We start from the raw sequence: 11,808 nt of genomic DNA on the forward strand, positions 1-11,808 counted from the left end.
AGTTTAAGGACAACACTTGACTTAATGTAATGTTTTTATTGTTGATTCTATGTTGCATGTCTTTGTGTTTTTGTATTTGTAATGATGTAAAGCATTTGAAATGCCTTGCTGCTGAAATGTGCTATGCAAATAATCTTTGATTTGATTTGAAGCCCGGAAAACTCCCCTGTAGCGTCGTGTAGCATCAGAGCAATGGTCAGGTATTTTTATGGTACACTTTTGGCCTGTAGTGCAAGAGACATCAAGATCACCCTCTCCAGAACTTCGATAGTGAGGCCCAGCCCAGAGGACCGAGTGAATCGGTAGATGGTGACCCAACTTGTCACTAGAAGTGAGACATTAAATGAATATTTGACAGACACATCAAAAACACTGGGTTATTTCTTTTGTTTTTTTCTCAAAAACGTGCAATTTTTATTTTATTGTAAATGTGGATCCACAATGTTCACTTTATTAAAGTCTACTCTTTCTTATATTGTGTGCTCTCCTCTGTTGCTGTCCACAGGATTTTAAAATCTTCTGATCAGGCCCTACTCCCTTTATACTTGTGTCATGTTGGTATTAGTCATTGAAGTAAATTAACTTACCAGCCATCTACTATTAGCAAAGGTATTTGAAGTAACCTTCCTTGTGGGTTTAATAGAGTTCTGGAAAGAATCATAATTCCTCACAGGGGTTTGATGTAAATATCCTTACAGGTCAGCCCGCGTCCAGTTTGAGAGAAAAGAGGCACGCTTTATCTCAACCAAGTCACTTAAACTGATGCCGCTAAATATCACATCCTCTTGCTTAAGCCACTCAGTTACTTAGAGATGAAACACAGCGTCGTTTTCAGTAGTTTTATCAACTTTTTATTCATTACTCATTTTCACAGCCGTTTATATATTTTCCATAAGTAAAAAAGTGTCAGAAAATTGAGTAAATAACTTGTATAAAATCAAGGATATTACTGACGTGTAGCTCAGCACTGTTATTTTCAAAATGATCTAAATTTGTGTTGAAAACAATCAGAAGTACATCCACAAACACCCTCATTATTTCATTGTACACATAAGGTTTAGCGTTTTATTTTCTAATCATGTTATCTTTTTTATTATATGGAGTAATTATCATTCAAACCACCAGTGGGGAAAAGACAGAAACTAAGGAAGCAGCAGATCTGAGTTCAGTCTGTCTCAGAGGTTGCCAGCGGTTGGTATTTAGCTTTGGCTCTTCTAGATCGGTAGACGACCACTGCACACGCCAGCAGGCAGCCGACGATGAAGACCAGGTTCAGGCCCAGGCTCAGGCTTGGTCCAGTCGCTGACAAAGAGGGAACACAGTAAAAACCCATGTCGTGGTCAGTAACTCAGGCATTTATGAAGCAAAAACATGTCATCAGTTTAAAGCCGAATAATGAGTTATTAATGTGGTGTCTTAGTGGGAGCTGAGAGCTCATGTGGCTGAACTTTCAGTCTCACCTTTGGCATCTTTTGTCCTAGCAAGGCGCAAAGGACCCTGGGAAATGAAGTGGCTGCTTGTCTCAGCTGAAGCGTCCCTCTTCTTGCGATTGTTCCACGAGTTGGAGTTGATGCATCCCTGAGAGCATCGAGTTCCAGGATAGTCAATCTCACACATGATGACCGAGCAGGTGATGTAGACCTGCAGAAACATGGAGGAAAGTCACATTTATCTTTTTTTGTCGATGCATTTAAAAACGTATATTTTCAGAAAATTAGCTGCAATATTATGCTTGAATTGAAACAATTTTAGAGTGCTGGAGTTGGGTATCAACACCACTCGCAACCCTGCAAAGAAAAGCCTGCTAAATAATGGATGGATGAAACAATTTTGGGTTCCATCCAAGGCCAGTAGGTGTCACTGTTGTGGATGCATTGAGACAAGATGTGTTGGTAGTCAAAAAGCAGTTTTTAATTTATTTGTCACCATAGATGACGATCTGCAAAAATCCTGACTAAAAGTTTGTTCTATAGATAAATAACAGTATTATAGGTGGGTTTTTCTTGACATTCTTTATAGTATTTGAGTAGACTTGGTCCCACCCACATTGGGTCCTGTAACACTCAGAAAAAATAACTTTACCTCCTCGTGAGCTCCGATGAACTCAAAAGCCTCCATGCCAAACCTGAACTGAGACTTTGGGCTTTGGTAGATTTGCACTGTTCTGTCCTTCTCACATCTGAAAACAGTGGTTAGACTCTTTTAGACAAACAGAAAAACAGTTTGTAGTAACCAGTAAAAAAAAAGCATAATTTTTTGTTCTCTCAGTACCCGTTTTCGATGATGGTGTAGCTGATGCGGGAGTTGGGGTTGTCGTAGGGAGTCGCCCTGCAGGACTCCACAAACAGCTCAGTGTTTGGGATGGATGAGGTGACCTCGATCTGCATGAAGATCATCTGCTTCAGGTAAACTTCAACCGGGTAGCTGCTGGTGTCTACTTGCTTCCTGAAACGTTCGCTCTGGAAGAACTCAAACTGGAAGGTGAAAGCACCAAAGCCCTTCTCTCTGAAGGCGTACGGGTTTTTGTGTCTGAATCCCAGGGTCAGGTTGGTTCGTTTTGAGTAGGAGCAGGTAAAGGCGATTTCAACATCATGCTTCCTGGAAATTATTTGATTTGGGTCAGCTGAAGTGATCGCATTCTGAAAGTATATCCTATCTTCATCCTCCTGAGAAGAAAGAATTAAATAACAGTTTGTTACAGTTACAAAACGTCCTGTCCTGATAAATATGCATGACTGACCCTAAAGGAAAATGTTCAGACAGAAGATCTGATATGCACAATAGTTTTCAGAAACACGTTTATTCTTTGGTTTGGTTTAAATTTTTGTGTAATTTAATTATTTCTTTCATTGTTTAAATCTGCCACAGTGTTTGGTTCATTTTTGTTTCTCTGTACCTCAACCCATGTCCCACAGGCGCCCAGCTCCATGACAGCCACCAAATGGGTTTCGTTGGAGAGTCTTTGGAGGTCACAAGAAGGATCAGTGAGGCTATTCAGATGCAGGTTGTCCTTGTTGCGTTTGATGGTGTAGGTCTTTGCCACTTCTACTGTCATAGTTGTTCCGTTGCAGGTCACAACAGCCTCTACAATGTTCACAGGGTAAATTTTACATCATTATTTTCACATCATTATGGGTAGAGGCAAATGTGTTGAAAAGTTAACATGGTGGTATATGAGTAGATTGGATATTATCGAGACTAGCAAAGTTGTGTCCAATGTACAGAATGTATGTTCAGCTTCTCCTGGATGATGTGTATAGAACATTTGGAAAAAGGAAAAAAATATCATAAAGTGGATTTCTAGCATCTAGATGACCAGGAATGAATGCTTGACTACAAACAATTTGTATTTCCTGTCAGCTTGATGACATCACATTTAAAAAGTAGTAAGTGTTTTTTAGAAGATGCTGTTTTGTGTGTAATACAATCATGCAAATATCCATGAACTGTAGATTGCTTCATTGATGTCTTGGTTTAGTAAGCATTCAGCTGAAAATCATAAAACATAACTCAGTATAGAGGAACCAAACCTGGAAGCCATGCTGTCATCCTTGAGCCTAAGCTGGGTTCAGCTAATTTGTGCTAACCTGAAAGCTAATCCAATTTCTCCACATGATGCTACTTATTTGAGTTCAAAATTTCATGTTAAAATGTTAAGTAATGAATTAACGAAGGATTAAGGTTATTAGTAATATCATGGATAAACTCCTTTATTGACTCACCATGGTGACTAACATCAACAGTCACACACCGCAGCTCTGAGTGATAGATTCTGCCATACCTGAATTGCAGCAAACAAGAGAAAATACTTTGAACCGTGGAAGAAACGCTGTTGATTAATTTATTTATTCTTTGCCCATGCCATCCAATATGAGTCACACCTAGATCACCTAGGCTATGTTTTTAATACTCACCCATCCATTGCTTCAGACACAAAGCAAATAGGGAAATGCCCATCCACTTCATCTTCGGTTGGTGTCCATTTTATAATGTATGTGTCCGTGGAGGGTCTCTCCTTTAAAATGCCATGTGGGCCTGTCACAATTAGGTCATTAATCCTATAGAGGAACAAATGGTTTTAATGGCAGGATGGAAAGACACACACATTACTCTAAAATGACCCCAAGCAAGAATGAATATGATAAGGAATTTCAAGAACATATAATACATATAATAAACAAGAAGAAAATTGCTTACGTTGCGTGCTCAGCTTTTGAACTGACTTTGATTTCAAGGGTGCGGTTGACGTACGCAGGAAGATTTACTCCATTAACCGGAGTTGGTGCCAAGAAAATGGGAAAGTAGTCACCATCAAGGCATGAAGGAGCATAGTCCCCGTCCACTGGAAATCAGATGACAATGAATGATAAATAAGACATTTTGAGTATTTGAGTGAGTTTTAGGAAAAATGTTACTTACCCAGAACAGTAAACTGTAGGGGGAGAATGCTTAAAGGTCCAATTGATGATCGGTAAGACTGTGTGGTTGTGGTAGAGACGGGACGAGCCGTGGTGGTGGTTGGATGAGCTGTGGTGGTTGGACGACCAGCATTTGGAGGAGTTGTGGTTGTGGTTGGATAATCTATGGTGGTTGGATGAGTTGTGGTGGTTGGATTCTCTGTGGTGGTTGGATTCTCTGTGGTGGTTGGATGAGCTGTGGTGGTGGTTGGATGCTCTGTGGTGGTGGTTGGATACTCTGTGGTGGTGGTTGGATACTCTGTGGTGGTGGTTGGATACTCTGTGGTGGTGGTTGGATACTCTGTGGTGGTTTGATAAACCTGACGTTTACGTCTTGTCATTGCTTGGGGCCACTTTCTTGTGTAGGATCCATCAGAGTAAGTCAATGTGATGTCTTGGTTGGGGAAGTCCTCCACCACGAGCTCAATTGGGTTGTTTCCAGTTTGAGCAGTGTGAGGAGTATATGTAAGGGTGCAGGAATTCTGACAAGAAAGAGAAATGTCTTAAGGGTTGTTTGTCCATCAATCCATCTATCCACCCAAAGGTGTCAGAAACATTGGTAATGTCATGAGCTGCGTATGGCTTTTCTCTCTCCTGAGAGGCTCAGGATGACTTGACTTGTTTTATTGGTTTTCATTTTAACTCCAGTTTGAAATATTTTGAAAAACAACTTCTGCCACTGCTTGACTTCTTTCCAGCAAAGACCCTTTACACGTCTGCAGTTCATCAATTTCTGTTGCTGTTACTTCAAATGAACCACTGGCAGAGTTAAACCACTAAGTTACATAACCTCTATACCAGTCACGTTTCTTCATTAGCAGAGCACACACATATACCTTAAAGCTGCTCAGGTCTTGTCATTTATGTTCAGATCATGAAGTGTGATGAGTTGTTTTAAGTACCCAAAAACGTCAGAGTGTAGGCAGGAGGGAAACCAGCCATGATTGTCCCTTGCTCTAGATTATCTGCCACACTCCCATCCTGTTCAAGCACTGTGGCTGAGACAAAGAGTAACTTTTCCCACCTTTTATGGGCTCCACTGGCTATATGCACCAAATCTTATGGCTCCAAAACATGAAAAAAGCCTGGTGATTTTTGTCCAAAGCTCGGATGATACCAAACCAAACTGATTGAAGTCAGATCAGAAATGCTATTCCTCCAAATTTGACCCTCATCTTTTCCCACATCCTAAATAATTACTGTGGATTTTATCAGAAATGTTTCCCTATCAAGAAACCATCCAGAGATTTCAAGGAGTAGAACTTGAGCTCATGTTAAGTACATAGTGCTAATCAAGCGAATGATGGGAATGTGGAAAGGCTTCGAGTTGCTTCTTTGGGTTGAGTCTAGCTGAGCACCAGGATCTTCCTTCTGTCTCTGGAAAAATACTTCATATCTATTTGGTAAATGAATGTAGTTATGTGTCCCTTTACCACATTTAGATATGACATTTGAAATGAGCATGGTCATCTTAAATGTTTTTGTAAGTTCATTTATTTACAATAAGTCATTAGTTTACATAGAGGTTCTGTTAAATGATAGGAAAGAAAGACATCAGTCATATTTTACTCTTTTGGTATAAATAGATAGATTCCTACCTGATCAAAAGAGAAGCCACTAGGAAGGCTACATATCCCACACTCATATGTATTAAAATTTGTTGGTAGTCTGCATCTTACATGGTCACCATCAGGGTCAACAGGTTTGACATTGAATGATCGAGGGCAGTTGTACTTTACTCTGTAATGAGACAAAAGCCCATTAAAAATGGCTGCTACTCTGACTGTTCTGTTCCCAGAAGATTTGTGGATCAATAATTTAATCACAGTAAATTAAATTTGAACATTACAACTGTGGCAGCATTTGTGATTATTTAGCACCAATTCTGATAGGAGTGATAATCAAATAGATGGATAAACCTAAATGAATGGCATATTTCCTGTCAACCAACATCCATCTTATTATTTACCTAAATAAAATGTTTTATTTCGGTAAAATAAAACTCATTTTATATTCTAAATATAATATCAGGGTTGATGGTGGATAATTTGTATTTATAAGTAAACAAGTGAGTATTAATTACCTGATAATATTGGGGGTGGTAATGACCGGAGGTCTGTTAGATTCCTGAGTGTCTGATCGGATCCCCATATCCACATGTGTCATCATTCTCTGTACAGCAAAAGTAGCCAGCACATTTGGATACCAGTAACCATATCCGTAGTAGTAGTAGTAGCACATTGGGTGTCTGTTAAGTGAGGGGTTTTAATAAAGACAAGAATGAAGAATTAATGATACTGTTATAGTTTTTAGTAAAATTAATGAAAAGTACCATTGAGCAAATTTACAGAACATTTTCCACGTGCTGGAGGTCTACAGGTTTGGTTGATTTTAAGGAAAAGTAACAGCTTTTATGCCTTCTTCAGAGTGATTTTGTTGCCCTTTGACCTTAGAGGTTGATATGGATGGTTATTTCCATGAAACAGAGCACCCAGTTGGGGAAAAGAGCACACTCCTCCAAACTGCGCATACAAGGTTGCTGTGAGTCTAAAGGAAACTGAATATTCAATGGGACTTTGGAGTAAAGACTAATTGTCTTAAGTTTTGTTCAAACAGCCATCCTGATACATTTGGTCCCCAGTAAGTCACCTTAACTGAAAGTTTTCCAGCCTTGTAGCAAAATCTGTCCTAAGTTTTAGGGTTTCTATCAGATTTGTAGATGCAGATGAACATGTTGTCAGGTGTATTTCAAAGTCTGTCCCACTTACTGAACAGAATGACTGAGCAAAAAGAGTTTTGTTGAGTTTTACTAACCAGTGGTAAATTGTTGTAAGATTAATATATGAAAATGTATTTGATACTAGAGCTTGAGTAGCTAAAGTTATCAAGGTAAGATAAAAAAAAAAAACTCTGACCGTTTCACTGGGGCTGAGCTGTCATTTTCATTGCTTGTTTATATGTAACATAGCAGATTTTTACTGTGAACCTGGCTTCACATACTGGGCCCAGATTAAAATCTTGGCCTGCAAGGAATTTGCTTATTTACCTTGTGATCAATTACAGAACAACTTTTTGTCATAAAGACCATTTTAGACTTTAGACCACTAAAGTGGCCTAATGTCCACTTTAGTGGTCCAAGGCTTTCATTACTTTCATTCTGTCCATGAAATTAATGATGATGAGATTGATGAGAGTAGAGCACATATTTTTAGATTTTGTGTGCCTGATTCTGTATGATTCACCTGATTGTGCAAAATGCTGCCACCTACAGCAAACCCCTTGACCTGCTTCCTCTCCTGCTGCTGTTAAGCTAAACACCATCAATGCTTTCTCTTCTGCAGCCTGAAACTGATGATGGAGGTGGAAGCAAGAAATGTCTCATATCCCAACAGATTCTATAGACCAGCTAGTCTTTAAATCCAGGCCAGTGTCCCTCAGATTTTAAATATAAACTTCCAACCTCGGCATCCATCTGATCTAAATATATCAATTATTTATTGATATTCTTAAAATGATTAGCATGAAACTTGTAAGTTGGAATTTTCATCTTATCTGAGAAAAGAGCACACTAATTTTGTTAAATTGAGCAGTAGATGAATAAAAAGTAATATTTTTTTAATGGCTGTTGTAAGGTTGTTTTATTTGAGGAACTCTTCATCTCACCCTATGTCGAAGGGAAGGTTGCTCGTCAGCTGTCTAGTTGTTTTCGTCTCATATTGTTGCCAGGTAAGCCCATAAGAACCAGAGGTAACTACATCCACAGACTGCTGTCTCTGAGTCCCACAGTCACCACTCAGGCAGAATCCCTCATAACAGTAGTGGTAGGAGTAGAGAATGTTGGTTTTCTGTCGAATCTCCACCTGCAAAAGGTTACCAACAACTCAGTAGCAAATACTGCTAAATACCCAAAAGTATTAATCTTAACGGCAATAAAAATATTAATATCTGCTCAATTTTATGCTTATCTGTACAAGCAGTGATAGGAGTAGCAACTGTAACATCATCCACAGACTTTATAATAATCTTCTTATCATTATTAAATTCTTTCTGTGACTCATTTTTCACCTAATTGTTAAAAGAAGAGTTGCAAGACACTCACCTCATAAGTCCCATCTGATTTTCTTCCTTTGGGGAAGAAGGTCTCTGATGCACCAAAGGAAGAATAGTAGTGCCAATAAGAGGCAGCCGTGTCTATCAGCAGCAGATGCAGCAGTACAGTGAAGGTGCCCATCCTGATGGTGCCCATCCTGACCAGTGGTCCGTCCTACAAAAAGCTGCTTCATTTATACCCTGCAACAAGGACCATCATGCATCATTTTCTGGAAGCAGCAGAAATGCAGAACAACCTGTAAGACCTGAAAGTTGTTCCAGGTGACCTAAGCCACCCTGATAACTCCACCTGTTTAGTTTTCTAAAACAATAATTCCCATCATGGGATGGGTTGAAGAGCTGAGCGGGAAGCCCAATCTGCTTTAGAGATGTTAAAAATGATAACCCACAAATTATAAGAAACATGAAGCATCAATGGGTGCGTTCACACTGCAACCTGAAGTGACCCAATGCCGATTTTTTTGACGTAATGCAACCTGTATCTGATCTTTTCATGGCAGTGTGAACAGCACAGGTCAGATTCTTTTAGAATGTGACCCATATCTGATACATATCCAATTCAAATGTGACCTAACGTCCAGGCCGCATTAATCTGAACTGAACGTCACTGATACTCAACAAATCTCATTATTCTGCGTCCTGATACGCACAAGCGGGGAGAAAAACAACAGCTTCAGAAGGGAGGCCCGTACTTCCCTCCCCAGCCACTTCTTCCAGCTCCTCTGGGGGAACCCCAAGGCGTTCCCATGCCAGCCGAGAGACATAGTCCCTCCAGCGTGTCCTGGGTCTTCCCAGAGGCCTCCTCCCAGTGGGACGTGCCTGGAGACATGCAAAAAGCAGAGATGGGATCCTAAGGCCACCTAAACAGATCCCCTCAACACCTCGGCTGGTCTAGAGATTCTGTCCATAAAAGTAATGAACAGAATTGTTGACAAAGGGCAACCTTGGTCGAGTCCAACTCTCACCGGAAACGAGCCCGACTTACTGCCGGCAATGCGGACCAGACTCTGACACCAGTCATACAGGGACCTGACAGCCCGTATCAAAGGGCCCGGAACCCCATACTCCCGGAGTACCCCCCACAGGGCCCCCCTTAGGGACACGGTCGAAGGCCTTCTCCAAGTCCACAAAACACATGTAGTCAGGTTGGGCGAACTCCCAGAACCCTCCAGGACCCTGCTGAGTCTGTAGAGCTGGTCCAGTGTTCCACGGCCAGGACAAAAACCACACTGCTCTTCCTGAATCCGAGGTTCGAGTATCCAATGGACCTTCCTCTCCAGGACCCCTGAATAGACCTACCAGGGAGGCTTAAGAGTGCTTAAGAGTGGGAGTTAAAGCTCCATCTCACAGGGGACTCCGCCAGACGTTCCCAGCAGACCCTCACTACACGTTTGGGCCTGCCAGGTCTGACCGGCTTCCTCCCCCACCACCGGAGCCAACTCACCACCAGGTAGTAGTCAGTGGACAGCTTTGCACCTCTCTTCACCCGAGTGTCCAAGACATACGGCCGCAAATCCGATGAGACAATGACAAAGTCAATCATCGAACTGCAGCCTAGGGTGTCCTGGTGCCAAGTGCACATATGGACGCCCTTATGCCTGAACATGGTGTTCGTGATGGACAATCCGTGACGAGCACAGAAGTCCAACAACAGAACACCGCTTGGGTTCAGATCGGGGGGGCCGTTCCTCCCAACCACGCCCCTCCGCGTCTCACTGTCATTGCCCATATGAGCATTGAAGTCCCCCAGCAGAACAAGGGAGTCCCCAGGAGGGGCACTCTCCAGTACCCCCTCTAAGGACTCCAAGAAGGGTGGGTAATCTGAACTGTTGTTCGGCCCGTAAGCACAGACAACAGTCAGAACCCATCCCCCCACCCGTAGGCGGAGGGAGGCTACCCTCTCGTTCACCAGGGTGAACCCCAACGTACAGGCGCCAAGATGGGGGGCAACAAGTATGCCCACTCCTGCCTGGCGCTTCTCACCGTGAGCAACTCCAGAGTGGAAGTACGTCCAGCCCCTCTCAAGGAGACTGGTTCCAGAACCAGAGCCATGCATCTAGGTGAGGCTGACTATTTCTAGCTGGAACCTCTCAGCCTCGCACACTAGCTCCGGTTCCTTCCCCACCAGACTGGTGACGTTTCACGTCCCAAGAGCTTCTGCAGCCAAGGATCAGACCGCCAGGGTCCCCTCCCTCGGCTGCCGCCCGTAACACACTGCACCCGACCCCTTTGGCCCCTCCGACAGGTGGTGAGCTCATTGGAAGTGGGACCCACGTCTCCTCTTCGGGCTGAGCCCGACCGGGCTCCGTGGGTAAAAGCCCGGCCACCAGGCGCTCGCCATCGTACCCCACCTCCAGGCCTGGCTTCCGAGTGGGGCCCCGGTGACCCGCGTCCGGGCGATGGAACACTAAATCCAAGGTTGTTGTGCATCATAAGGGTCTTCAGGCTGCGCTTTGTCAGGTTCCTCACCTAGGACCTGTCTGCCTTGGGTGACCCTACCAGGGGCATAAAGCCCCAGACAGCAAAGCTCCTAGGATCATTGGGACACTCAAACCCCTCCACCATGATAAGGTGGCAGCCCAAGGAGAGGATAAAATTACATTAAAAGGAAATTAATTTTTTATTTATATATTGAAATGGCGAATGCAGATTGAATTATTGAGTTGTGTAAACATGTTACACAACTGTAAAGGTGTGTGTGCGTGTGCGTGTGTGTGTGTGTGTGTGTGTGTGGGTGTGTGTGCGTGTGTGTGTTCATCGATGTCAATATGAAAGTGATTTGTCAGAATCAGTTCTATCAAACGTAAACATTGTGCTGTTTATTCAGAAACCCCTCAAAACTATTGAATAACTACATCAAAAAATTGGAAAACATTTCCAACTCTTTTTTTGATTCCCAAATATATTATTGTGTGAGAGAGAACGCTTTAAGCATCTGTTCAGTGGTTGGATGGGGTCAAAGGTCACCTGGTGACATCATGTAGAGCTGGCTATCGTCATAGTTATGCTAGCTAATCTTATTTCCTGTTATAACCTGAGCCGGCGGAAGCATATAAATATTGAATAGGACGGTTATAATAGGAGGTTCACATTGACTTCCCCACATGTGACCTTTGACCTCTCTGATGAGAAGTTTCCAATTGAAACAAAGAAATCCCTGTTCTTTATGTAAGATTCAAACCAGTTGAGTTCTGGTTTGAATCCCAAACCAGGCTATTTTTTATTAGTAAATGAAAGATAA

The 11,808-nt window shown here is 42.3% G+C and overlaps 1 protein-coding gene across 1 annotated transcript; it reads right to left on the reverse strand.

The window, feature by feature from the left end:
• Positions 1–867: 867 nt before the first annotated feature.
• Positions 868–8,718, reverse strand: LOC108165998 (uncharacterized). Its single transcript, XM_081605613.1, has 13 exons — positions 8,557–8,718; positions 8,121–8,317; positions 6,541–6,705; positions 6,056–6,197; positions 4,420–4,939; positions 4,198–4,342; positions 3,915–4,058; positions 3,723–3,781; positions 2,897–3,084; positions 2,272–2,666; positions 2,083–2,179; positions 1,461–1,641; positions 868–1,302 (listed from the first exon to the last, which is right to left on the reverse strand). The coding sequence occupies exons 1-13, from the start codon at positions 8,701–8,703 to the stop codon at positions 1,166–1,168; spliced, it is 2,517 nt and encodes an 838-aa protein (XP_081461739.1). The 5' UTR covers positions 8,704–8,718; the 3' UTR covers positions 868–1,165.
• Positions 8,719–11,808: the final 3,090 nt, after the last annotated feature.

Source organism: Poecilia reticulata, chromosome 3 (genome assembly GCF_904066995.2).
Source record: "Poecilia reticulata chromosome 3, P_reticulata-male-v2, whole genome shotgun sequence".
Classification (NCBI taxonomy): Eukaryota; Metazoa; Chordata; class Actinopteri; order Cyprinodontiformes; family Poeciliidae; genus Poecilia; species Poecilia reticulata.

Excerpts from the sequence above, each read along its gene's own strand:
- LOC108165998 (XM_081605613.1), bottom strand. The coding sequence starts at position 8,703 with ATGGGCACCATCAGGATGGGCACCTTCACTGTACTGCTGCATCTGCTG. Across the intron at positions 6,706-8,120 it reads AACCTTCCCTTCGACATAGG|ACACCCAATGTGCTACTACT; the intron begins GTGAGATGAAGA and ends CTCACTTAACAG. Across the intron at positions 4,059-4,197 it reads TCAAAAGCTGAGCACGCAAC|GATTAATGACCTAATTGTGA; the intron begins GTAAGCAATTTT and ends GTTCCTCTATAG.